This window comes from Oenanthe melanoleuca, chromosome 25 (genome assembly GCF_029582105.1).
Source record: "Oenanthe melanoleuca isolate GR-GAL-2019-014 chromosome 25, OMel1.0, whole genome shotgun sequence".
In the NCBI taxonomy this organism is placed as follows: domain Eukaryota; kingdom Metazoa; phylum Chordata; class Aves; order Passeriformes; family Muscicapidae; genus Oenanthe; species Oenanthe melanoleuca.
The window spans coordinates 188,179-214,234 of NC_079358.1; the positions used below are offsets into that span (position 1 = coordinate 188,179).

Consider the following 26,056-nt stretch of genomic DNA (forward strand, 5'->3'; position numbering starts at 1 on the left):
ACGGAGGATAAGGAAGCTCCAAGGGAGAAGGGGACGCAGCAGAGCCCCAGCACACGAAGAGAGCTGTGATAATAAAGATTCATGTTCATCATAAAAGTATTGGGGTTTGTATAAACCAGAATACTTGGGTCTGAAATGAAGCCATGACACTAAAAAAAAGGAAAATATATTATTAAATCTTTATGTTTTAAATCCTCCTGCTATGAATGTTATGTTTCTAAAAAAGTTGTATCTACTGACAGCTTGCAAAACAAGGCTTTCACACAGCCCAACAGATCCTGCAAAATCAGGTTTCCTGCATTTGTGTAATCAATCACAAACTATCTGCTAAAGATCAGACTTCCCCCTTCTCCTGTTATTTATCTACCAAGACCAGACGGTTACATGGCCAATTGTCCCAAGAGCTGTCCCACCGAAGTTTGGAAGTTTCCTTGACCACCACTGCTTACCTTGCAGAATTACTGCAACAAAACAATAACAATTATTGATAACTATTGAAAACCATGCTATAAAAAGGGAGCTGCAAACCAAGTTCGGTGGAAGCGTGGAGTGGCCGGTGACCCCTCACGTTTTCCCCAGCGCTGCTTGCTCTGTCTATATAAAATAAACCAATCTATATTTGGCTAAATATCGAGACTTTGCTTCTCATTTACAACATAGGGGCCCACGGAGGAGGGGACAAGCCCCTGGCCCTAAGGACACGGTGGCACGGCGGGGCCCGAGGGGTCAGGGAAGTGCGGCGACCAGCAGGGCGCACGCGCGGGCTCAGGCAGTGGGGGAAACGCCACCTGAGGCGCACGGACAGCAGCACCTGTGCGCGCCGCCGCCTTCAGCCGGGGGATCGGGCCGTAGCGCCGCCTCTCCCGAGCGAACCGGGCCGAACCGAGCCGGGCCCACGGCGCCGGCACAGCCCTGCGCTGCCCGCACCAAACATGGCCGCCGCTCTTTGCCCTGAGGAAAGATGGCCGCCGCGCGTCCCGTGCGCATGCGCGCGGGGCTCGCGTGCGCCATCAGCGCGCGCCGGCAGCGGCGGCAGCGGCAAGGTAACGGGGCGCGCGGAGGGGGGGCACGGGCCGGGGCCGGGCTCCTGTGGGTCCCTGCGAGCCCGCGGGCCCCGCAGCCGCCGGAGCCGGGGACGCGGCGGAGGCAACCCCGCGGGCTCCGGAATGCGGCGTGATCGTGTCCTGGCTCCCCAAGGTTCCTGTCGGGGCCGGGTTCCCTAGAATAAAAACATCGACTCTGTGCTCGCCGCCCTGTATCCCAGCCCGCCGGGCGAGCCCCTCGTGTTGGCGGGGCCGTCGCTCCCGCCGTGGGTGCGCGGCCCGGGATGTGGTTTGGCATTGGTGCGGGTGGCAGCCGGCCTGCTGCGGGCCCTGGGTGTGCTCTGGGGGTGTAGCTGAGGGTGGCAGGTGTTCCCTCAGGCCCTCCGGGAGAGCAGCAGCTCCTCTCGTGCGGACCCGGCGGCAGCCCGTGAGTGGCGGGGCTGCAGCAGCACAGCGGCCGGGGGAAGGCGCTGCCCTGCTGGGTTCGCTGCTCAGGCGCCTGACGGTCGCTCCGAAGCCCGGAGCCTGTCTGGGACAGCCCGGAACCGGGCGGGGCGGGGCGGAGCGGCTGCTGCGGGAAGCGAAACCGAAAGGGAGCTCGCTGCCATCTTGGCGGCTCCTCGGTACCGCTCCGCCGGGACGCGGCCCGCGGGACCGCCTTTCTTTTTCCCCTGTACTTCCTCATAAAATAATTTGGCGTGCGGATGAGACTGAGGTAAGAGCGTTTTTTCCGAACCCCTCTTCCTATTTCTGGCTCAGGGAGCAGTTGTAAAACGGGGTCACTGAGCAGGGGAACGGCAGCGGGACTCCCTCAGAGCTGGCGAGGTGAGAACCCATCGCGCTGCACTCAGCCTCTCCATGTTTATTGTAAAAATAAATCCTGGTGATGGCAGCCGAGTGCAGCTGTTTAATGAAAGTGAAATTTAAGTTGCCCTTGACGTGTTTGGTGGCGATGGGGAGCTTTATAAAGGTGAGACTTGCATCGGAAAAACGATGTGACGATAGGTGCCTTAAGGAGGTCACGGAGGAGCAGGCAGAGCGGGGACCCGGCCGTGTGTATCATGTTCCGTGTCTTTATCCTCTCAGTTTCGCAGCAAATGTTATCAGAAAATTAGAAAATGCTGGGCTGGATTCCTTACTTTAGGGTTAATAGTTAGTTAATAGTTTAGTCTTACCCTTGTACCCCAAGAGGGCAGCACGACTTTGTGTGATAGAGTGAAATTTGGGCTATAATCGAAAAAAACTCGTCGTACTGTTGCCAGCTGCACACCTGTCCAATTTCTCTACACGTTATCACTTTCATTCCCTTGTCATGTGATATTTTACCTCTACAGGTCACATAGTGTCCAGGGAGGACAAGACACTTTTTTAGCCATGAATCTGAAAATAATTGCAAGCCTGGTTCTGTGTGACCATGCAAGCTGCTCCAGCTCACCTCCTTGCATTCCTTTATATCCTCATGCCCCCATTTCTCAGGTTGCAAAATAGGTCTGAGATTCTTCTCTCCCTCGGGCAAGGGAGTGCAGCTTGCTGTGTTTTAGGAGTGCATCCTGAACAGGCCACCAGCCCTGTGCTGGAATCGAGCCTACCAGGGGCAGAGGGCTGCTTGTGTCAAAACTGCTTCTTGTGGTTAACTTCACCTGCGATTTGGGGCTGCTGGTTCTCTGCTGGCAACCATAGTTTGCCGTTTGTGTTTACAGGACTAATTTAGACTCCTAGAAAAGTAGTAAAAAAATTGACAAGGCAGAAGGTATTTTAAGTACTTCAGTAGCTGGGAAGCTGTTTAAACTGCATTTCTGGAATCCTGTAGTTGTGTAAAGACATTCTGAGTTGGTGTGTTTTTCTCCTCAGGGCGGGAGAATCTGGAGTGAGTGGCAGCTGCTCTCCTGGCTCCTCAGCAGCCTGGTTCCCCCGTGCGTCCCCGGAGTGCGCTATGATCAGAGGCACTGGGCGAGGCAGAGGCTTGTGTCTTACCCAGCACTGCCCCAGCACTAACCGAGGTCTTTTTAACCACCCTCGTACCCCACAAGAAACTAATCCGGAAACCTTTTTACACCAGCAGTTCCTGGCAGAGCAGGAGGCTGAAGTCTGTGTGTTGCAGGGACAGGGATCGCACAAGGAGCCGCGCAGCAGAGGCGGGACGCCGGCTCCTGCAGGCAGATGGCAGCCCAGCCCCGGCAGGCCTGCAGGGCGTAGCTTCTCCAGCCAGCTTCCCCGGCTTGAGACTGTGCCTCGCCACTGCCCTCCGCAGTACCATCGTCAGGAGAGCTCCAGGAGAGATTCTGACTCTGTGAGGCTGGATTTCCAACGACTGTCTCTTGCTGGGCAAGACTGTGAACGAGAAATTCTGACTGTTCTCAGGCAGCTTGGGGAGGGGAGGACTTGCACGGCTATTGATCTGGCACGCAAACTCAAAACTCAAAAGAAAGAGGTCAACCGGGTTTTGTATAAACTCTTAAGAGAAGGCAAGTTGCACAAAGGGGGAGAGACACGGCCACTGTGGAGAATTGCCAGCCCTAGCTCAGGGAGGGAAGGAAACCCTACTGACCACAGTGCCAGTTGCACAGATCCAGCTTGTGAGGGCAGAGGGGGAGAGCAGAGCACACTTGGCTTGGGAGACACAGACATGGCTGAGACAAAGGAGAAAATCTGCAACTACTTGTTCAGTGTGGTAGAAACAACAGCTCTCAATCTTGCCAAAAACATTGGGCTTTCCAGAGCCAAGGATGTGAATGCATTTCTTAGCGCTCTGGAAAAGCTGGGAGATGTCCACAAGCAGAATGCAACTCCTCCACGATGGTCCCTGACAAACAGGAAACGGGAGAGGATGCAGATGAGGCTGAAGGCCAGCACAGTAATGCAGATGGCAGATCCCACACCTCCTGAGTCAGGTCTTCCCTCTTCCTTTGTCCCTCCATGTCCCCCAGAGATGACTACAGCTTTGCCAGCAGTGAAGGAAGAAAGTGTAGAAAATGAGCAGCAGCCTTTGGGTCAAGCTGGTCAAGGCAATGTTGGTGACACAGAAGCAGATGCATCTGAGGACATTAAGCCTGAATTCTCCAGTTTGAGTAATTATGATAACTCAGAAAACAGCAAGTGGACCACAGATGATATCCCAGATAATCTGAATGCTATCAACAAGCAGCCTGATAAGTCAGAATGCATCATGAATTCTGAGTCTTCCCCCAGTTATGCTGCCCAGTTCGAAACTGCTTTCCCATGTTCACCTGTAGAGAAACTGATAGCTTGTCAGGAGAAGAACCCAGTGAGTGGCCTTACAGAATATTCCCAGTACACATACCAACACTGTGATTTTGTCATGCTGGAGCAGAATGGCCCCTCTCATGAGCCACGGTAAGAAAATGTTCTGCTTTTTCTGAGCTCTTTTTCCATAAAATTATTTTACTTCAATTAAGTTCACCACTTGTGAGGGGGCCTGCTATTAATGTTTCTTTCATTTCTGAAGGATTAGCCTAGCTGATTCCTCGCGTCAGCTTAAAAAATAAAGCAAGCCTAAAATTTAACCTTAGGTAGCCCGGTTTTGGCATTCCCCATTCTGAGCAGCAAAGATGGGATTAATTTCTTCACTAGGTTGCATCTCAATTACTTGCCTTCAATTTGATCATATAAAGGGAAACTGGTATGTCTAAGCTGCCTCTCAAGATGTTCTCACCCTGGAAATGCTGTAAAGGGAGCCCAGAACAAAGTGTTTGGGATCAGGTGTCTTTAGTTAAACAAGGTGGCTCCACTCTGGACATTGCTGTGTTGTAGCAGGTCAGAGCAGATTCTCTGAGCTGAGCATGTGGCATGACACTGCAGTTGGCCAAGTCAGTCTCTGGAGTCCTGCTTCCCCTTGCAGAATCGTGGCTGTTACTGAGCACCAGTGAGACTGTGAAAATCTCCATATGTGCCACACTGGAATATGTCAATAGATCCGCTAGACGGGAAAATTTGCCTGATTTTTAAAGGTGGGATCCCAGGGTTTTCTTATTTTGTTTTTTGGTTGTTTTTTTTAAAGAAGGGATCTGAATGGATTCAGTGCCATAATCCCTCTCCAGATCTGGTTTGACCCACTCTCCTTGGAAGCAGATTTCCAGGGATGGAGAATGGAAGATAACTTTTGTTAGAGTTCACAGGAAAGGGGGAGGCAGAAATGCCAAAGGCAAGAGATTTATGTGAGGCAGCACCTTTCTAAGATGGATGCCCTGGATAGCCACGGAGAGTGCCAGAGGGAGGAGAATTTTTTATTTGGTATTTTTGTCTTCTGCACATGGCAGCCTGGATTTACTCTCCCAGCTGGGAGCTGACTATTTCTTTGAATTCCAAGAGCAACCTTGCTTGCTCTGAGAAGAACACATTTCTGCTTCTCAGTGTGCCCCTTTGGTTTTCTCTTTCAAAGGTTTAAGTTCCAGGCAGTGATTAATGGGCGCCGATTCCCACCAGCAGAGGCAGGGAGCAAAAAATTGGCTAAGCAGGAGGCAGCAGCTAATGCAATGAAGGTCCTGATAAGTGAAGTGGAGAATGGAAGGCATGGTGGAATTAAATGTGAAGAGCCATTTCCCTCTGACAGCTCAGAACCAGAATCGGTGAGTCCTGTTTTCTTTTCTTTGTGAGGCTGCTCAGTGTTGAGTCTGACACTGATTTCCTCCATCTTCTTGCTGTATGTAGTCTTTGCAGCTGGAGCCAGAGCTGTCACCTGCAGCAGCTCACCTCAACCTGCTTCCTGGGAAGCACCCTATCAGCGTGCTAATGGAGTATGGTCAAAAATCAGGGAACATAGTTGAGTTCCAGCTGCTCTCTCAGGATGGCCCACCTCATGATCCTAGGTATGGCATATTCTTGTCAGCTTTGAGGGAGGGTGGAAACTTCCTTCACTGTCCTTCCCCTTCAGCATGCTGCCCACATTCCTGGACTTGTCACTGACTTGAGTGAGGCTGAGTGTTCCTCTTAGCCAAGGATTCTGGGCATGGCTCATCCAAGACATCAAGCAATACTCTTTCTCAGAGAAAGGATGCTGTTTCTTCTACCAGAGCAGGAGTTGGTTTCAGTCCTGTACCCTACCTAGAGGTGCTCTGCTGGAAGTGTTTAGGGCCATCACAGTAGATTTCAATTGCAGATAAATTGGAGATAACCCAGAAGGATTTACCTGGAAGTGGGAGATGGGGATAATAACCAGATTGAGACACCTATGGTTAACACTTTTCATGTACTATAATGTCCTGTCAGGTTCAGCTACTGTGTGAAAATGGGTGACCAAATTTTCCCCGCTGTGGTAGGAAACAGCAAGAAGGGAGCAAAGCAAATGGCAGCAGAAGTTGCTGTGAAGATTCTTTCTGGAGAGTCTGTACCCCATGTCTTGCCTGAACAGGTATAAAGAGCATCTTTAGAATACCCAAGTGTTTTGAATTGGGTGTTCCCTCCCTCCCTTTTATTTCCTATTCTGCTGCATTTCACCCCACAAGGTCATGTGAGGCAGAGGTTTGCTGCTGCTCTTGGCCTGCACTAAATGCGGCTGCTCAGTGTTTAACAGCCTTCTCCTTTCTAACTCTGCTCTAGCCTGTTGAGAAGCCCCACAGTGACCAGCCCACGCACAATATTGCCACTCCAGATGAATCCAAGGTGATGAAAACGAAGGGTGTTGGGGAGCTCATCAAATACCTTAATGTCAATCCTGTCAGTGGCCTGCTGGAATATGCCCGTTCCAATGGGTTTGCTGCAGAGTTCAAACTCATTGACCAGTCAGGACCTCCCCATGACCCCAAGTAAGTAGCAGCATCTGGCAGGAAGAAATTTTGCACTGCTGCTGTTGTCCTAGGAAAAGGGCAGAAAGCTCAGAATCGCTGATGCCTTTTGAGATGGCAGCACGGCTAGTTGCTGCCTCTGCCAAATCTTGTCCCTCTGATTCCCTCCTCTCTCCACTTAGGGAATGTGAAAACCAAACTGAAATCCACAGGTTTCTTGTTCCTTTGTAGGTTTGTGTATCAGGCGAAGGTTGGTGGCCGCTGGTTCCCAGCTGTAACTGCCCACAACAAAAAGCAGGGCAAGCAGGAGGCAGCTGATGCAGCACTGAGAGTCCTGATTGGGGAGTCAGAGAAGACTGAGCGCATGGAAGGGATGAGTGTCACTGAGGTAAATCTTCTGCCAAAGCTGGGGTTGTGTTTGTAGTCCTGCCTATCCTCCTCTCAGTCCAGAAGAAAAATGCTTTCAAAATCAGCTGTGATTCCTTTGTTCTCTGCAAAGAGAGCTTGATATGGTTTTCCTGAAATGGGTTAGATGTTTCCTCAGGGCATGGGCATACCCTTCTGTCCTATGGGCCTCTGCTTTAGGGCTAAATTATTACTAAATTCTTCCACAAGCTACTGAAATGTGTTCCTGTCGTAGAGTAGAAACATGCTTATTTTTAATTATGTGGCTTTTTTTATTACTTCTTCCAAATTTCTTTGTGCTGCATTAAAAATTGTGTGTCAGCTCAAAAAAATTCATGCATCAGATAAACGCAAAGTCCTGGTTGTGTCAGAATGGCTGTCCCAAACTTGGGCTGATTTAAATCACACTTAGAGTGTTGTGATCTCTGAAAAGCCTCGTTCCAGGCAGAACAACTGGGCACTGCAGCTGGGGCTCTAAATAGCAAAGCCATCAGGGAGGATTTGTCAGTCAGCAGTGCTGGAGGAGGTGAGTTGGTCTGCACTGGGAATGGATGTGCACTCTGCTCAGAGGCAGCCAGAGGAGGAATTCCTCCAAAGCCAGGAACAGATTTCCTTGGCTGAGTCTCTGGAAATAGGTTGCTTCTTGCTCGGGGTTTTCCCTGGCATTCTCAGGAGGCCGTTCCTCAGCCTGTGTTGTTTGCTGCTGGAAAGACAGCTTGCTGCTGTCTCTGATGTGGCTGAAACAGAGCTCAAAGCCTCGCATGAAGTTTTCCCAGGAATACCTGAAGGAACTTCACCTGCCCCTTGACACTGCCCAAAGCTCGAAATTTTCTGTGTTCTGCCTTCTGCTTGGAGAGGTTAGGTGGCTCTGGAGCTGTGTCCTACAATCTGCTCACCTGTGCTGTTGTGCCCCATCCCAGCTCCCTGTGAGTGGCAGCACCCTGCACGATCAGATGGCCATGCTGAGCCACCAGCGCTTCAACAGCCTGACCGCTCGCATCCAGCACAGCCTGCTGGGCCGCAAGATCCTGGCTGCCATCATCATGAGGAGAGCAGACCAGGGCTTGGGAGTGGTGGTCAGCATTGGAACAGGTATGAGCAGCTTCTTCCAGCACACTCTGAACTCCCTTCCATGCTAGATTTCCTTGTCAGCCACGGCTCAGAGATGGCTGTTGCTGTAGGCTTCTTCAGAGAGGGTACAAAATGTTCCCAGACTCACATGGTGTCACAAGTGATCTGTTAGAGAGAGAGAGAGGACAAAGCCAATGTGCCTGCAGCGATATTGCTCTTAATCTTTGCTTGCATTGCTGCCTCCTACTCTGTGCATCAGAGCATGGCTTCCTTATGTGCTACAGCACACGAGCCCCCAGTTTCTCACAGCCACACAGAGCTTATCTCCCTCCCTGCTTTGCTGCCAGGCGTTCTACCAGGAGTGATGGGCTGAAAAGCCCTCGGCAAGGCACAGTCCCCCAAAACTCATGGCAATTTAAGTCTGTCTGTCCCTAAAGTGGTGTCCCTTTATTTTCTTAACTGCTTATGATAGTGATTTAATAGGCAGGGTGCTCGTGCTGGTGCTGCTGCTCAACAGCCCAAAAGAAATGAGACATCCTTCCTCTGTCTCTGAAGCCATCTTGACTTTGATACCTGCCCTATTATTTAATCCCTTATTTCTTTCTTTGTTTCAGGTAATCGCTGTGTGAAAGGAGAAGAGCTAAGCTTAAAGGGGGAGACAGTAAATGACTGTCATGCAGAAATCATTTCTCGAAGAGGCTTTGTGAGGTGAGAAAAGGGGAAGCTCAAAAGGAAAAGGAGAGGGGCCTGCCAGGAGCTACTCTCCCATTCTGGAAGGGTGTAGCTGAAACACACCTGTAGTTCTTTGCTGTGCTGAGAGATGCTGTGATCCTCAGACAATGTTTACTCATGTGTTGTTGAATAGAGGGAAGTTATTTCTGGTAAGAAGGGACCATGCCTAAATTATGCCCAAATAAGTACTGAATGGGAGAGTTGCCAGGATCCCAGGGGCTGCATCTGATACATCCTGCTGAAGCTTCTGGGCTGATGTGTGGGGTGCTCTCCAGCCTGAGCACAGCTCCTGCCCCGCCAAGCCACTGCAGCCTTGGTCTCCTGGCCTTTCTGGGCCTGGGTGTAGAAGGATTCAGGAAAACATGCTGTGTATGTTTGCTTTGGTAAGTCAGCAACCCTTTTTTGGAGGCTGGAAAGGGTTTTCCCGATTAAACTGAACAATTCTCTTCCTCTCTACCCCCTGCTCCTCTCCTCTTCTTCCTCTTTTCTCACATTCACTGAGGCACTTTATAGTTTTTGAAACCTAAAGTGAGATGAAGCTGAAGTGCTTCGTTAACATCTGTCCTTTGGTCATGAACAAAAAAGTCATCTGCTTTCTTCAAGCCTTTGTGTGCTGCCACTGTGCTCTGCATTCCTCAGCAAGGGAAAGTGTTGAGGGCAGGCCCCTGGGAAGTGATGAATCAGGATTGCATCTTGCTTACTGTCTGTTTTAGCTGTTAATCTTGACAGCAGTGGCTGCTCTGGCACAGCTCTGCCTCTCCTTGCAAAATCAGTCCCTGCACAGGCTCTGCTCAAGGACTGTCTGCGAGGCTGCAGTTTTTCTTTAGTCCTTGACATGATGTTGGAGATCTCAGGGTTTTCCCTGGCCAGAAGCAGCCATAAAAGATCCCATCAGTGTAAACAGATCATGGGTTTGTTCTAACACCACTTGAATTCAGCTGCCTGCAGGGTTGTTTACTTTTAATGCAAACTGGCTGCTGACTAAAGGTGCTGGTTAACAACCTTGAAGTCGTCTTCACACTGGGATCAGATGCATGCAAGCAGCACTCAGCTAGGCTCCTTCTTTTCTCCTGCCACTGCTTCCCAGACAGGATGCTACTTTTCTACTGCTTGTCCTCTGCATGGCAGGAAATCTGCTGGATTCTTTGCCCTTTTTGTGCATTAAGCATTGTTTGTTGGCTTTCCAGGCATCCTCAGCCACAGCTCCTGGTCTCTGCTCTTCTACGTGGCAGGAGTGGGTGATATGGGACCCTACCTGTCGATTGAAGCATTCCTTGTCTGAAAAGCAGGGCAGCCTTTTGACAGGATGGTGTTATTTTCAGGTTTCTTTACAGTGAGCTCATGAAGTATGACCCGTCCAATCCTTCTTCTGCAGAAGAGAGCATTTTTGAGCAAGCAGGAGGAAAGAAACTCAGAATAAAGAGCAGTGTTACCTTTCACCTCTACGTCAGGTTTGTGGGGGGGAGGTTCAATGACTGGCATCAGCAGCACTGTCACTCCCCTGGCCCTGACTGTTTCCCCTACAGTCAGTGCTAACAGGGAGGGTTTGTTTTCTAGCACAGCACCGTGTGGAGATGGAGCACTCTTTGATAAATCCTGCAGCGATCAGGCAAATGAGGTGGGACAGCCCCAACACCAGCCTCTCTTTGAGAACCCCAAGCAAGGCAAGCTGCGGACCAAGGTGGAGAATGGTGAGTGCAGTCACTTCCTGCATGGTTGAGTGGCTTCAGTCCTCTCCTCTGAGCCTTTCTGGTTCTCCAGAGCCTCCTTACCCCTCTCTGTGTGCTGCTGTGGGATTTGAAGCGTTCAGGAATCAAAAGAGGTACATGGAAGGTTTTAGAGAGAGTCCCTTCCCCTTCCCAGCTCTGCTTGTTGCGCTGCCATGCTTGTGAAGTTTGCAGCTGAAGTTTGATGCAAAGCTTAGATCTAGGTCTGTGTCCCCCCCTTTCAAGCAAGATTTTATTTTGCCTCAGCCATGTTGAAAATCATTACCCAATACTGAATGCAAGATTGTTCCCCGAACCTGATGTCAGGCTCCTGAGTTCACTCTCAGTATCCAGAAATTTCTTGTGCAGTTGCTGATGGGGTTTTGATTTATTCAATATCTGACACTATACAGAAAAGCTTTCTTCTTCTCTTGTGCAGGGGAAGGTACCATTCCTGTGGAGTCGAGTGACATTGTGCCCACGTGGGACGGGATCCAGCACGGGGAGCGGTTACGAACCATGTCCTGCAGTGACAAAATCCTGCGCTGGAATGTGCTTGGCTTGCAAGGGGCATTGCTGTCACACTTCCTAGAGCCGGTTTATCTCCGCTCTGTCACACTCGGTGCGAACCTCTCTGTCCTTCGGGGTAAAACCAGGCTGCAGTGACAGCTCATCTCGCTCCCCAGTGTGATGGCAAAGTTTGTTTGTGGAGGGTGTAGGAGTAACAGACTGAAATTACTTTCTTGGCAGAGCTGTTTGAAAATACAAAGGGAGTCTGTGGATTTTAGGCTGTGGGTAGAGTCGGTGTCTCTCCAAAGTTCTGGATTTAAGAGGCACATGTGATTTAGGAGAGTGAGACAAAAGCTGCATGTTTGTGTCTTCAGTGAGAAACCTTGCAGTCTGTAGACATTATAAGATCTTGTCTTATAGGATACATGTAGCTATGCTGATCCACATGCTGTGGGCTTTTGGGAGTCTGTGAGCAGTGCTGCAGTTCTGGGGTTTGGCCAATCCTGTTTCCTCACACCTTTGTTTCTGTCTCCACAGGTTATTTGTACAGTCAGGGTCACTTGACACGTGCCATCTGCTGCCGCATGGAGCGGGATGGGAGCACGCTGAAGGAAAAGCTCCAGGCTCCATATCACATTAACCATCCTGAGGTACTGCAGCCATAGCACCTCTTCATCTTTGTCTCCCATTCCTTTGCCTGTGGGTTTGAGGGTCCCTGAGGTGCTCTGCAGGCAGGGTCATTGTGCAGCAGCCCTCCAACCAGGGGCAACAATTTGTGACCAGAAACAGAGAATTGTACAATCAAGGGATATCATGAGTTGGAAGGGACCCACAATGTCTCATCAGGTCTAACTCCTGGCCCTACACAGGACAGCCCCAAGAACCTGACCTCTTTGTGTCACCCCACAGTTGGGTGTTTCTGGCAATGTCTTAGTCTGGAAAAAAGGACACTAAAGTTGCCTCTCTAGCCTTCAGTTCAGTAAGAACCTTATCCTTGCAGCTCTGGAAGGTTTGGGATGAGCTAGAACTATGAGGGATGAAAGGGGCAAGAGGCTGACACAGCAGAACCAGGTTAAGGAACCCTCTTGTGCAGGTTGGGCGAGTCAGCGTGTATGACTCTGCAAGGCAGACGGGCAAGACGAAGGAGTCCTCGGTGAATTGGTGTCTTGCTGATGAAAGCGAAGTTGAAGTCTTGGATGGCACCAAAGGGAAAGTAGATGGGTAAGAAGAGCCTTTCCTGACACTGCCTTTTCCTAGCACTGCCTGGAGGAAGGGGGGCAGCTCTGTGGTGGGGAGTACACTCTGCACTGTTACAGCACTCTAGGTGTGGGGAGGGTTGGATTGAGAAATTTCAAACAGACATAAACAAGCTCTCCTGGAGGAAAACAAAATGTTGCCCAGCCTGGACTCTACCACGGAGCCCTGCCAAGCCCAGAGCTCCTCCAGCATGGGTTTTTACGTGAGCCCCCTGCTCCTCTTGGCTCTTTTCAGTGTCCTGTCCCTCACTGCTGCCATTGTCTTCCTTCTCAGTCTGAAGCTGGAGGTGTCTCGCGTGTCCAAGAGGGAAATGTTCACCCTGTTCCAGCAGCTCTGTGCAAAGAACAGCCGCAGAGACCTGCTGGGCTTCTCGGTGTACTCAGATGCCAAGGAGGCAGCCACAGCATACCAGGCAGCCAAGCAGTGCTTCTTCAGCACCCTGGAAGAGCTGGGCTACGGCAGCTGGATCCGCAAACCCCAGGAGGAAGAAAATTTCTCTGTCCTTGATGCATAAGGAAGCGCTCTGCAAGGGGTGGTGGATGAACGTGCACGGCTGTGCTCATCCTTCTTTTACCACGTTTTTGGAGTGGAATCAGGACTGTGCAGCAGTTTCCTCAGAGGCCCAGCTGCCATGTCCCTGTTACTCAGACCCTGTGTTTCTAAAATGTGCATGTAAATGCTTCTCCCTTTTTTAATCAAGGGCAGGTTCAGTCCTCATTTGCTTTTTTATAGTTTTATCTGTCCCCCCTTTTTTTGTTTTTTAAAGAAGGCACGAAAAACCAGAGGAATTTTCAAGACTCAGAGCTTGAAACCTTTGGACCATGTACTGCAAATCCCTCTGGCAGGTTTTGAGGCAAATTTTATCATTTGAGATTAAAAAAAAAAAAAAAAAAATCAAGTTGTTTGACTGGTTTTCTGTGTCTCTGTTGTAAAATGACTGGCAAACCAAGCTAGGACATGGAACTGGCCTCTGTAAGGTGCAGCCTGAGGACCAGCGTAACATTCTGCATTAATAACAAAAAAGAAAGTTTCAGTATTGTTGGCCATGGGTTTGTTAATTCTCGCTGAGGTGAAGAGAGGCCCATGGCGGGATTTGGAGAGGGACAGGGATGAGTTAGTATTTGCTTAAAGATGAAGGGAGCCAGGTGGAGTTTGGAATTGAGCCTCTTGCCTTAGGTACAGGGCTCATTGGGCAGAGCTGAGCCCATGAGGGCTTGGACTGGCTCTGAAATGCTGGGGCAGGGCTCTCCCAGCTCCACCCCTCACTGCTAGCTCTAGCATGGGGTGTCTTGTCTCTGGTCTCGACACCAGTGGTGGCTGGAGGCCCTGTCCTGTGTCTGTCTGAGCTGAACCACATGCCAGAGATGCTGGTGAAAGGTGAGAATTAGTAATGCTGTTGCCATCCAACAGCAAGTTTATTGGGTGTTGTTGGAGCAGCCCCTTTCCCTGTGCTAGGCAAGTGCTGCCTTTGCTAAAGACCTGCTAGCATGGAAGCACAGCCCAAAGTGAGGAACCCTAAGGCTGGGAGCAAGACCCTGGCTCTGGCTGTGGCTCTGCACAGGGGGCAGGCAGACTGGGGCCAAGCAGGGTCACCACTTGCTGACAGTCTGGCTGTCACAGGTTCTGCCTGCCTGCAGCTGCCCATGGACATCCACTGTCATGCAGAGCTGTTAGGGTAGGAGCTGCCTTGGCACCCAGAGCGGTGCTGGGGGACTCCTCTGTCAGCAGCTGCTCAGGGAGCTGTGCCTGAGGCTATGGGAGCTCCTGTTGTACTTCCCACACCCTCCCACTACTCACAGATCTCCACTCCCCACTGGGGTGCAGCATGACCCCTGAGCACCCCCCATCCTGCACCCGAGGTTGGACCAACAGCAGAGGCGGCACAGAGGTGGGATGAACTGGGGCAAACCCCTGGCCTGGGGCTGCTTTAGGAGCAAAGATCTTAACATTTGGGGTATTGGGGTGCACCCCTGGGAGCAGGAGCTCCAGGAGCAGCAGCTGCAGCAGCTGGGATTTCTCTGGCTGGGTGAAGTGCTGGGATTTAAATTAATTTCTAGCGTGCGGCTTCCCCTGGCCCTGTGTGTTGCCAGGCCCTGCCAGCACCACTCCCCCCAGCCCTGGGGATTAGTGGTATTTATAGCAAACACTCCATTTCAGTTTTCCCCAATGAGGCCAATTCCTGCTGGCCAAGGGAGTGTGGGGAATGCTGCTGGCCGTGGCTGTCAGCCCAGTGACCCATGGTGTGGCTCGGTTGCCAGCAACTCCCAGCTTGGGTTGATTAATTGTGTTTTCCTTTTCCTTGTGCAACTCATCTTGTGCCTGCTCTTGGCTCCAGCACACTGAGCATGGAGTGGAACAGAAGACGATGGAGCTGGAGCAGCCCCTGGCACTTGCTGCCCTGGCCCTGCCTGGAGGTAGGACCTAAAAATAGCCTCCTCCTGCTTGGTCCATGTGTCCGCCTCGAAGCCAGAGCTGAACAGCTCCATCCTCCTCCCCATGCTTCTGCTCCAGATCTGTCATCTCCTGGGAGCCCCAGAGCTGGCACAGGGGTTGGCAGCACCAGGCTGGAGCCAGGGTCTGCCCACTGAGGCTGGGGCTCTGGCCCCACATGGCCTGAGAGGAGATGCAGTGAGTGACTGGTGCTCCCAGGAGCAGAGGATAGAGCTGGGCACATCCCCGTGGACCAGGTTTCATGCTCCCATGTTCTCTCCCACGCCAGCTGGGATTTTATTTGTACAGAGATGATGCCTTCCTAGCCTCTTACCTTGGTCACAGGGAGCCAGACTCCCCCCAGCCCTGGCTGCATCCTGCTCTCTCAGGCCCGCAGAGCACAGTGTAGGATGAAATGACACCAGATGGAACTAGCCCGCTCCTGTTGTGAGTATTTATTGGTTTGCAGGGGCTGCCTGAGCCCAGTACCCACTCTCTGGCCCTGGGACCAGCATTCCCCATGCTATTTGGAGGTGGGGGTGCCCTGGCCAAGCTGCAGCAGGGAGTTGGTGGTGTAGTTCTGGAAGAGGGGCTGCAGGAACATGCCAATGGTGCCAAAGACACAGACGAAGACGAAGATCCACAAGAAGAGGCGGTCGATGACCATGGCCACATACTTCCAGTCCTCGCTCACCTGCATGGGGCCAGGAAAATGCTGGGTCAGGCTGAGGCCTCAGCTATTACCTGACACTGCCCTGATTGGGAATTTGGCATATCCTCAGAAGGTTGAATCTGCTCCCTCAGCACTGCAGCTCCTGGGGCTGCCTGCCAGCCTGCTGTGGGCCTCGCGGGGCTCACTCCCCCTGCTGCCACCGCTGAGCCCAGGAAACATTTCCCCAGTGAGCACAGCCAGGCTGGGGGGGGCTCTGCAAAATCTGCAGCCTGTGACAGTGCTGTGCAGGGCCAGGCCTCCTGGGAGCTTCCTGGGCTTCCAGAGCAGCTGCTTCAGCCTGGGACTGCAGCAGCCGGTCAGGATCAGTGCTGCACCCCCTACGCAAGCAGAAGCTGCAGGATCTCACTGGACACGGGGCTGGGCAGGGTCCCCCTTGGTGCTTGTGCACATGTGGTGCAGACATGAGCCAGGACACACTCTGCACCCCTCAGCTCTGGCTACCCCTGAGTACTGCCCACTCCCAGCTGCACTCTGCCCACCCTGACTTACGCTCTGATCGTCATCCTCACTGCGCATGTGGTCGGCAATGAAGCGCACGCCATCCACCGCTTCCTCCAGCCCGCAGCTGCAGCCGGCTGCCGGGGCCGCCTGCCCCTGCCGCTCCCGGTAGCCGTTGAGCCCCTCAGCCTTGGCAGCACCAGGGTTGGCATAGCAGGTGCAGGTGCGAGCGCCAGCCTGGACGAAGAGGGCGGCGGCAGCGGCGCGCTCCTGGGTGTGCCGGCGCTGGCGCAGGCGCTGGCGCGCGCAGCTCTGCCGCGGCTGCTTCATGAAGAGCAGCGCCGGGAGCTTGTGCAGGAAGAGGGTGCGGACCCAGGGCGGCATGGTGTGCGTGGTGGGCGAGCGGTGGTGCACGTTGAGGACACAGACGCTGGTGACGATGGAGAAGGTCACCAGCACCATGGTGAACATAAGATACTTGCCCACCAGGGGTACGTCCAGTGAGGTGGGTGGCACGATCTTGGAGATGAGCAGGAGAAAGACGGTGAGGGCGAGCAGGACAGAGATGCAGAGTGTCATCTTCTCGCCACAGTCAGACGGGAGGTAAAACACCAGGATTGCCAGGGAGGTGATGAGGATGCAGGGGATGATGAGGTTGATGGTGTAGAAGAGCGGCTTACGCCGAATGATGAAGTCGTACGTGATGTCCACATAGGTGGAGTCATCGGGGTTCTCGTTGCGCCGCCCTGGCAGTGCCACAATGTCCCACTCGCCGCTGGGTGTGAAGTCATCCAGGCTGGCCACCTCGCTCTTCAGCACCAGGTCAATCTCGGTGCGGTCGTAGGTCCAGGAACGGAACTTCATGGTGCAGTTCTGCTGGTCAAAGGGGAAGTGCTTCACCTCGATCTTGCACGCACTCTTATAGATGGCAGGCGGCAGCCAGAAGATGCTGCCATCATAGGAGATGACAGCGTTGGAGTAAAAGGAGACCTCGTACATCCCATCGGCGCTGGGGTGAAGAGAGGGGCTGTCAGTCCTGCTGTTGTCAGCCCCAGCAGCACAACAACATGGCCCCCTGCCCTGGGTGGGGTTGGGAAACCACATAGCCCCCCTCAAAAAATGACCTACTTGTTGTAGAGCACCACATCAGGCAGCCAGATGTGCTTGGAGGGCAGGCGGACCTTCTTCATGTTGTCAAAGTCCTCAGGCTTCCACGTGAGGCGATAGTCCTCCCATTCCTGAGGACAGGTGGGATCAGGCCAGCCCAGCCTGGGGATGGGGGCCTGGGGCAAGGGGGTGGGTCAGGACAGGGGCACACAGGGGTCCCACACAGGCTTTATGGAGGGCTATAACAGGACAGAGTAGACATTAGGGTCCTACACAGCGCGTATGGGGGGTCCCTATGATAGGGATGGGTCTCAAGGCAGAGACTGGGGTGACCTGAGGTTGACATAGGGGTCTCAGGGCCACGTCAGAGTCCAGGGTGCCCACCTGGGTCAGCCAGACGTTCGTGGTCATGATCTGCTCCCGCTCATGCTGCAGAGAGAGAGGAGCCAGTCACTCAGGCTGCTGGGAGGGTTTGGGACCCCCTTGCCTGCCCAGTAGGTTGGGGAGCAGAGTCCTGGCCAACTCACCACGCTGATGAGCTGCGCCAGCGACACCATCAGCTGCACGGTCACCAGCTCAGAGCCATTGGTCGCCGGCCGGATCAGCTTGTTATAGCGGGCAGGGTCCAGCAGATACTCAACCAGTCGCTCCTCCGTGTCTGTGCCCAGGCTCCCTGGGGCATGGCAGAGCCTGAGTCCCACCGTGGTGGGCAGGGCACCCCCCGAAGGTCCGGGGGCCCCCCAAGACAGAGCCCGAACCCAGCCTGGGGTTCTGTGCCCGAGAGCAGGAACGATGGGGTGCACAGTGATGGGGTGTGGGTGTCACAGCCAGGCACGGAGCAGGAGGGGCCGGGGGCAGAATGGGCGGTCTCAGGGGCTCCGTGACTGGGGACGAGCAGCTGGACAGGACTGGGGGTTCCCCCCTGCCCTCCCCTGCCCCTCCCTGCCATTCCTGCCCGTTCAGGACACCCGTTTCCCTGCTCCTGTCCATCCCTGCCCACTCCTGGCACCACCTCGGGGAGCCAGAGCCCACGGCGGCCGCGCAGCCCGGGGTGGTCGCGGAGCGCCGGAAGCGCCGGTGGCACCGCAAAGGGGCCGGTACCGGCGGCACTCCGGATCTGCCCCGTGCAACAGGCGCAGCCCGGGGCCCGGCCCGGTCCGGTTCCCTCCCGGCCGTGCCGGTGCCACCCCCCAGCCCCCGGCACTTACGTCTGAGGGCAGCGAGGAGGCAGAGGACGCGCAGCAGCGCCATGGGGGCGGCCCGGTGCCGCCGCCGGTGCCCGGCGCTGTCCGCGGTGCTGACCGGGCGCTGTCCGCGGTGCTGGAGCCGGCGGCGGCCCAGGCGGGGCGGCCCCGGGCGGGAGGCGGTGCCGGGCGCTGCGCCGGGGCCGCCCCGCGCTCCGGCTGCGGCTCCGTCACCGCCGCCGTCAGCGGCCCCGGGGCCGCCCCCGCCTCCGCCCCGCCGCGGCCCGGGCACACGGCGGAGGGGGCTGAGCTCTCCCCGCTCGCCGCTCCACCGAGCTCCCTGCACGGTGCGGAGCCCCGGGCGGGGATCGGAGCGGAAGGGCGGAGCGGCGGCAGAGTTCGCGGGTGGAACCCGGGACCGGAGCCGCCGCGGCTCCGCCGCACACCAGTAGCCGGTCTCACAGCCCGGACCGCCCGGCCTCAGCTCGCCCCGTCCCCGCCGGTGCCTCAGGGAGCCCGGTCCCCACCGGGCCTCAGCTCGCCCCGTCCCCGCCGGGCTCAGCTCGCCCGGTCCCCGCCCGGTCCCCGCCCCGTCCCCGCCGGTGCCCGGCCGTGCCCGGTGCCCCCCGGTGACCCCACGTGACCCCTCTGGGGCGCCCCCCCTCCCGCTGGCCCCGCCCGCTTTCCCCGCGCTTACTGAGCGTCACTTCCGGGATGTCGCGAGACGCTTTCGGCGGGGCGGCCCCGCCCATTCCGGCGACGGCACTTCCGGGAGCGGGGCCGTGCCGCCGCCATCTTGGGCGGGCTCCGGGGCTGCGGCGGCGGCGGCGGCGGAGCGGGTCCCTCCATGGGAAGATGCAGCGGGCGGGGCCGGAGGAGGCGGCGAGGGCGCAGGCGGCGGCGGGGGGGCCCGGGCGGAGCGGGGCCGAGGTGGCGGCGGCCCCCGCCGGGCGGCTCCTGAGGCGGGAGCTGCGGCTGCTCGAGTCCATCTTTCACCGCGGTCACGAGCGGTTCCGCATCGGCAGCGCCTGCCCGGACGAGATCAGCTGCGAGTTCGTGCCGGGGGCCGGGGCCCGCGCCGGCGCCTCCGCCTCCCGGGGGCCGCCGCCGGGACCCGTCCGCATTCACTGCAACATCACGGTGAGGCCCGGGGGTGCGGCGGGCCCGGGCTCCGCGGGGCCCCGGCGCCCAGTGGCTCCTTCGCGCGTACGGGCTGCCGCCGTTGGGGCTCACAGTGAGCGGGGCCCGGGCCCCAACGTCCCTGGGGCGGCTGCGGGGCCCGGCTGCCCCCGGCCCCTCCTTGTGGGGCCTGCGGGAGCGCCGTGCGAGCCACCGCCAGCTCCTCGGGGCAGCGGCTCAAGCAGAGAAAAGCCGGGGGTCGGTGCCCGCAGCACTCCCGCCACCCCAGTGTAAGAGTACTGGCCATTGCCTGTGCTGTTTGGAACCTCCAGTCCTGTCCAGCTGCTCGTCCCCAGTCATGGAGCCCCTCAGTGTACGAGGCTGCTCTCCTTTTCCTTGCTTCCCCTGGTTTTTTTTGGAGGGTTTCCCAGGGGACCCTGATTTCCTCTCTGCTCTGCCTCATTCGTACCGGGATTTTGGGGATCCTGGCGCTGGATGGCTTGGCACTGGTGTGCTGCTGCCCTCTTTGGTCACAAGTTACAGCTGGTGTGTGTCTCCAGGCAAGGAGGGCCAGCAGAGCTTGGATAGCCCCTGGTGCAGATTCTGAATGGGACTAATGACCAGGGTTTTCTGGAGGGGCATGTTGGGAGTGTTGCCAGAGGCTTTCTCCTGGATTAAAAGTGCCTGCTTGGCCTCTGCCCTTCACCTGTGGGTGCTGCCAGGTTCTTCTCCTGCCACTCCTGGTGCAGAGCTGTGAGGGTAGCAGCCCATGGGTAACATGGGACACCCTCAGTGTCCTGCCTCCACTGCCTCCCATCCCCAATGGCCCCATGGCCAGAGGGGTGGCCAAAATGCCACTGTCCTCCCTTCTTGTTCAACCCTGTGCCAGGGGGACAAAGCACAGAGCCACCCCAGCATGGTCAGAGTAGGAGTTTGTATTGCCCTCAGCCCCAGGTTTATGCTGGAGGGTGGATCAGTCACCTGTGGCCTGATCTCTGTAGTCCAGAGGGATCTTTTTGCAGAAGACACAAGGCTTGAGCCCCCGCCCTGTCTGGCTCACTGCTCTGTGCACCACAGCAGCCTCCATCCCACCAACAGCACCTTCTCCCCTCTCTAGGAGTCTTATCCAGCTGTTCCCCCAATCTGGTCTGTGGAGTCAGACGATCCCAACCTGGCAGCTATCCTGGAGAGGCTGGTGGAAGTCAGGAAAGGAAATACATTGGTGAGACATACTCTGCTGCCTGGGAGAGGGGAGGGCTGGCAGCTTTGTGGGGGTAACTTCCTGCTTGCATGTCCACAGCTGCCTGAAGTGGGGATTGCCTATGGTCTCATAAATGTTCCTGATATTTGGGATGAGCTTCTCTGGCATTGTTTGATGCTGGGGTGGGATTTTACACCCATGTCTACTGCTGCTTGGAGCAGGAAGGAGCAGCCCTGGGGACTGCTTGCTGGCTGCAGTGCTGAGGCTCAGCTTGGCATGGAGGTCCCCACACTTCCCTGACCCTCTGTACTCTGCACAGCTTTTGCAGCACCTGAAGCGAATAATCTCTGACCTGTGCAAACTCTACAACCTCCCCCAACATCCAGATGTTGAAATGCTGGACCAGCCTCTGCCAGCAGAACAGGTGAGTGGCTCAGGAAAAGGCTCCTAGAGCTCAGAAAACAAGTTCCCTGCTGTTTGCTCTGCAGGCTTCTAGGGGTTACCAGAGGAGGAACACAGTGAGGGGTTGGATTTCTGTCCCAGATGATGCAGCCTGCTCTGCTGGGCCTTGGTACTGTTCACAGTGGGTGAGGGGTTGGATTTCTGTCCCAGGTGATGCCAGCCTGCTCAGCTGGGCCTTGGTACTGTTCACAGTGTTGGATTTCTGTCCCAGGTGATGCCAGCCTGCTCTGCTGGGCCTTGGTACTGTTTTCTGTAAAGGCTCTTGGCTACCTTTTGCTTTTAATTTAGTTCTGCTTATATATCCCTGTTTGACCTCGCCTTGGAAGTGTCTGGGAAGGGAGGAGAGCATTCTCCCAGGATGCTGACCACAGAGTCTCCATCCCTATCCTCCTCTCTCCACAGAGCACCCAGGAAGAGGTGTCCTCTGAAGAGGAAGATGAAGAGATGCCAGAGGTAAGTGCCACCACAGTGTGTGAGGATATATGCCAGAGAGATGAGTGCAGGGAGGAAGGTGCTGAAAGGTGTGAGGGCCCAGGGGTCTTGCCTGGGAGATGCTTGTGGCCTCCAGACAGGGAAGTTTGTATCAAAAGCATTTTGCTGCTGAGGATTCTGAGGCACAGCTGGGTGCCACATTCACAAACCCCAGGAGAGCACAGAGGTTGAGCAGTGTAGCTGTGGCCTCCAAGGAATGTGGATGAGCTGTGAGCAGAGCTGCTTGGACACTATGTGCTGTTCTCTAAAGCCTGGAATTTCTGTGAGAGAGATGGATTTCTGGGTTGCTGTTGCTGGCAAGGAAGTCACTGTTGCACAGGACTCCCACAGAGAGTATGAGGTCAGGTGGTTGAGTGTGCAAGTGAGCTAATTGCCAGGAGTGGTGGAGGCAGCCACATCTCACTGCAGGCTGAGGGCACCTTGCTGCAGAACCCACAGGCTCTGGTTGTTTGGTTTGCAGTTTAGAGATCTGTGGAAGTGGGCGGAATAATCTTGAATCTCCATGGTGACGTTTAGCAATGCCTCACACAAGAGAGCAGCACGGGCACTGAGTCAGCAGTGCCGTGGAGCCTGGGGGCAGGTCACTGAGCAGCAGCACCCCAGCACTTGGGGGGTTTAGCAAAGTTAATTGCTTGCTAAATTAAGGCTGGGTTTTGCCAGGGTCCGCGGGGAAAAGGGGGAGGGTTAAACTGGCACCAGCATAACCTTGTGAATCTGTAAATCTGCTGCTTCATGGCAAATCAGCGTGTGCAAGGCCTCCAGTCCTGTGGGCTGGAGAATAAATCCCCAGGAGCTGAGCATTCTCCCTTGTGCTTTTTTCTAACACCATGCATCGTGGAGGGAGAACGCTCTGATGTAGAGCAAAGGTTTTGTGCTGAGCAGTGGGATTTGTCCAGAGGAGTGGAGCAGCAGGACTGTGCCCTGGCACAGAGATTCATTATGCAGGTTAATCTACTCGAGGGATTTTCTAGGAGGATCTCTTTTCCTGTGCGAGTCTAAAAATGTCAAAGCCCTTCCAAAAATGCTGTTCAATAGCCACAACCAGCCCAGAGAGGCCAGAGGAAATGCTTGCTCAGAGGATTTAGTGCCAGCACTGGAGCTGTGCATACCCACAGCCATTTCCAGGCAGCTGAACCCTGTGTGCATGGGGAGAGATTTCTGTAGTGGGCCCAAATGGCTGCAGCTGGTTTTTTCCATCAGGTTCTTGCATTGCCATGTGTTATTGTGGGAAACAGTGAGGGGCAAAGGTTCTTCTGGGGTCAAGTACTACACTTGGGTAGTGCTGAGCTGATCTACAGAGAGGCATGCTGTGAAACCTCCACTCTTGTTGAGGGAATAACATCCCATGCAGCTGGGTTGGGGTGCAAGGGTCTGTTCTTCTTGTGGTGCTGGTGACCTGTGTGTCCCTGTTGGGGTTTGGCTAGTGAAGGGGCCCAGGTGGAGCACTGCACCAAGGGGCTGTGCTTTGTTCCAGCCATCCAGCAGTGTGGCACAAGCTGCTGAAGCCATGGGTGTGCCAAGATCCAGGGTCAGTCAGTGACATGGGGCTTGTTGAGGAGTGAGAGATTAATGGGTTGTTATATAAACAGGCATGAGACATGGCAGGGGAGAATCCAGCAGACAAAGAGCTCTCATGAGCCCAGTTGAATGCCCAGACTTTGTGTCTTCCACTCTATTTGTACCTCATATCAGGAGCTGGGGTGAAAGTGTTGCACTAGGAATCCTTCCCGGGTCAGGGCAGCTCAGTTCTCAGAGCAGGGAGGACCAAAAACATCTCTGAGCTTTCTTCTTCCCTTCCCAGGACACTGAGGACTTGGACCACTATGAGATGAAAGAGGAAGAGCCAGCAGATGGGAGAAAGACAGAGGATGAAGGCATTGGGAAAGAAAACCTGGCCATTTTAGAGAAAATAAAAAAGAACCAGAGGCAAGATTACTTAAATGTACGTGTCGCCCAGTGGGCAGGTGGGCTGGGGAAGCAGAGGGACTCAAGGGCAAGAGTGCTGGAGGCCCTTGCCAGCCCTCCAGCCCTAAATCAGAGGGGCTGTCCCCAGCCAAAGGCACAGCAGTACCAGTTCTCTAGGGCTGACAGGGCTGAAGCAGGGAAGTCTGTGAACTGCCTCTGCAGCTCAGGGAGAGCACTGGGTGCCCCAGGGCATTGGTGCCTCATGGGGCAGTCCTCCTGCAGCAAGATCTGGGGCTCCCTTCTGTCCCAGGGGCTGTGCCCCCACAGTCACCTGGGGCTGTGGAGGTGAGTTGTGCTTTTGTACCCATGGGCTGAGATTCTAAGACAGTAGAGAGGACAGAGAGGTGTTTCTGCTGCAGCTGTGCTCCCTGAGGTGACATATTTGGGGCAAGGGACAGACAGAGGTGATGGATAGGATATGGTCTGGTATAGAGGCTGGACTGAGCTGTAGCTCAGGTGTTGACCTCACAGAGCAATAGCCATGGTTGGGTGCAGCATAACAATACAACTTTCCCCCTCCCTGTTCCTTGCAGGGTGCAGTGTCTGGGTCTGTGCAGGCCACTGACCGGCTAATGAAGGAGCTCAGGGATATTTACCGATCACCAAGTTTCAAGGGCGGTGAGTGCTGCCAGGAGCTCCATGGAGGAGGATTCCTCATTCTGTGGGGTACCCAGTGGGCCTTGGTGCTGCTCAGCTGAGGGGGAGGATCTCTGGTGTTGGATGGCTGTGCTTCTGTCAAGAGTGGACCAAACCACCTTACCCTCTCTGTTCCCTTCCACTGCTGGGTGGAAGTGGGAAGCATGCTGTGGGTCACAGAGAGTTATCTGACTTTGAGGGGGGTGGTATTCCGACTCCTTTTCTGAGCCCAGGGACTCAGAGAAGGAAACTGCTGCCCTCAGGACTGTCCTGGATAGGTGCTGCTTTTCATGGAGGGGCAGTGCCCAAGTGAACTTGTGCTGGAGGGCCCAGGGGGTTTGAAATCTGGGTGATGGCTCAGCCCTCTCTCATTCCTCCCCCCAGTGACCCCCCTCTGTTCCCCTTGCAGGATACTATGCAGTTGAACTAGTGAATGACAGCCTGTACGATTGGAACGTCAAACTCCTGAAGTAGGTGGCCCAGCTTGGGATCATGCATTTGTGGTGGGTTTCGGTGATGGGACAGAAAGTCCCTGTGAGCAGAGGGCACATGAGCATGGCAGGGGAGCACCAAGCAGACCTTGAGTTAGCCTCTCTCAGGCAGCTGGCTTGCTGTCTCTGCTGTTCCTAGAGTCCGGAAAGAGGTAGCAGGCAAACCCTGAGCTTTCACACCCTCCAGACACCAGTGCTGCCTTTTCCTTGGGCCAGGCAGCCTTTATTGTTAAGCTGGCAGCTTAAAGATGTGTGGTCTTCTCTGCAAAGTGGAAGCAGCATGCTGGCAGCCCGTGCTGTCGCTGCCCTCAGCGAGCTGGGGGTGATGGCAGTGAGCACAGCTGTGCAGGTACAGCAGCTGTGGGTGTGCTGGTAGGCCCAGCTGTGGAGGTACAGCAGCTCTGGGTGTGCTGGCAGTGCCAGCTGTGCAGGTGCAGCAGCTCTGGGTGTGCTGGCAGTGCCAGTTGTGCAGGGACAGGAGCTCTGGGTGTTCTGGCAGTGAGCACAGCTGTGCAGGCACAGCAGCTCTGGGTGTGCTGGCAGTGAGCACAGCTGTGCAGGTGCAGCAGCTCTGGGTGTTCTGGCAGTGAGCACAGCTGTGCAGGCACAGCAGCTCTGGGTGTGCTGGCAGTGAGCACAGCTGTGCAGGTGCAGCAGCTCTGGGTGTGCTGGCAGTGAGCACAGCTGTGCAGGCACAGCAGCTCTGGGTGTGCTGGCAGTGAGCACAGCTGTGCAGGTGCAGCAGCTGTGGGTGTGCTGGCAGTGCCAGCTGTGCAGGCACAGCAGCTCTGGGTGTGCTGGCAGTGAGCACAGCTGTGCAGGCACAGCAGCTCTGGGTGTGCTGGCAGTGTCCAGCTGTGCAGGCACAGCAGCTCTGGGTGTGCTGGCAGTGTCCAGCTGTGCAGGCACAGCAGCTCTGGGTGTGCTGGCAGTGAGCACAGCTGGCCCCAGTGCATGGCCCTGACTGAGCCTCTGGCTTCTCCTGCCACAGGGTTGACGAGGACAGCGCTTTGCACAACGATCTCCAAATCCTCAAAGAGAAAGAAGGAACAGATTTCATCCTCCTCAACTTTTCTTTTAAAGTAAGGCTCCCCCTCCTAGGGACACCTGACTCTGTGAGGCATCAGGGAACACCTTTCTCAGTGCTCTGCTTCTCTTCTCTCATTCCAGGATAACTTTCCTTTTGATCCACCATTTGTAAGGGTTGTATCCCCGGTGCTGTCAGGGGGGTGAGTAACTATCTGTGTCTCTCTGCTCTGCAGTGCTGCTTTCTGCAGCAGTTTTCACTGGGTTTATCCAGTGCTGTGCAGTCCTATGACTTCCCTGACATGGA

At 55.1% G+C, this 26,056-nt stretch overlaps 2 protein-coding genes across 5 annotated transcripts; one reads left to right on the forward strand and one right to left on the reverse strand.

Moving 5' to 3' along the window:
- The first annotated feature begins 1,007 nt into the window (after positions 1–1,007).
- ADAR (adenosine deaminase RNA specific) lies at positions 1,008–13,218 on the forward strand. Of its 3 annotated transcripts, XM_056510684.1 has the most exons (16): positions 1,026–1,043; positions 2,895–3,043; positions 3,145–4,397; positions 5,443–5,629; positions 5,712–5,869; positions 6,270–6,411; positions 6,600–6,805; positions 7,016–7,172; positions 8,110–8,281; positions 8,875–8,968; positions 10,315–10,443; positions 10,550–10,683; positions 11,138–11,320; positions 11,746–11,858; positions 12,302–12,429; positions 12,739–13,218. In XM_056510684.1, exons 3-16 carry the CDS (start codon positions 3,670–3,672, stop codon positions 12,977–12,979), a joined length of 2,772 nt encoding a protein of 923 aa, XP_056366659.1. In that variant the 5' UTR covers positions 1,026–1,043; positions 2,895–3,043; positions 3,145–3,669; the 3' UTR covers positions 12,980–13,218. The 3 variants fall into 3 exon arrangements, with proteins under 3 accessions (XP_056366658.1, XP_056366659.1, XP_056366657.1); XM_056510683.1 differs by having other exon boundaries at positions 1,008–1,043; positions 2,895–4,397; XM_056510682.1 differs by lacking the exon at positions 1,026–1,043 and adding an exon at positions 1,281–1,758 and having other exon boundaries at positions 2,895–4,397.
- A 2,112-nt stretch (positions 13,219–15,330) lies between these two features.
- Positions 15,331–19,446, reverse strand: CHRNB2 (cholinergic receptor nicotinic beta 2 subunit). Of its 2 annotated transcripts, none has more exons than XM_056510685.1 (6): positions 19,055–19,446; positions 17,701–17,846; positions 17,558–17,602; positions 17,195–17,304; positions 16,118–17,075; positions 15,331–15,589 (listed from the first exon to the last, which is right to left on the reverse strand). In XM_056510685.1, exons 1-6 carry the CDS (start codon positions 19,344–19,346, stop codon positions 15,419–15,421), a joined length of 1,722 nt encoding a protein of 573 aa, XP_056366660.1. In that variant the 5' UTR covers positions 19,347–19,446; the 3' UTR covers positions 15,331–15,418. The 2 variants fall into 2 exon arrangements, with proteins under 2 accessions (XP_056366660.1, XP_056366661.1); XM_056510686.1 differs by lacking the exon at positions 19,055–19,446 and adding an exon at positions 18,382–18,704.
- Between the last annotated feature and the right edge of the window lie 6,610 nt (positions 19,447–26,056).

Coding starts and splice junctions, on each gene's coding strand:
- ADAR (XM_056510682.1), top strand. Junction 5,630..5,711: donor ACAGCTCAGAACCAGAATCG/GTGAGTCCTGTT, acceptor TGCTGTATGTAG/TCTTTGCAGCTGGAGCCAGA. Junction 10,444..10,549: donor ACCTTTCACCTCTACGTCAG/GTTTGTGGGGGG, acceptor TTTGTTTTCTAG/CACAGCACCGTGTGGAGATG.
- CHRNB2 (XM_056510685.1), bottom strand. CDS start 19,346: ATGGACTCGAGCAGCCGCAGCTCCCGCCTCAGGAGCCGCCCGGCGGGG. Junction 17,076..17,194: donor GATGTGGTGCTCTACAACAA/GTAGGTCATTTT, acceptor TCTTCACCCCAG/CGCCGATGGGATGTACGAGG. Junction 15,590..16,117: donor GTGAGGATGACGATCAGAGC/GTAAGTCAGGGT, acceptor GGCCCCATGCAG/GTGAGCGAGGACTGGAAGTA.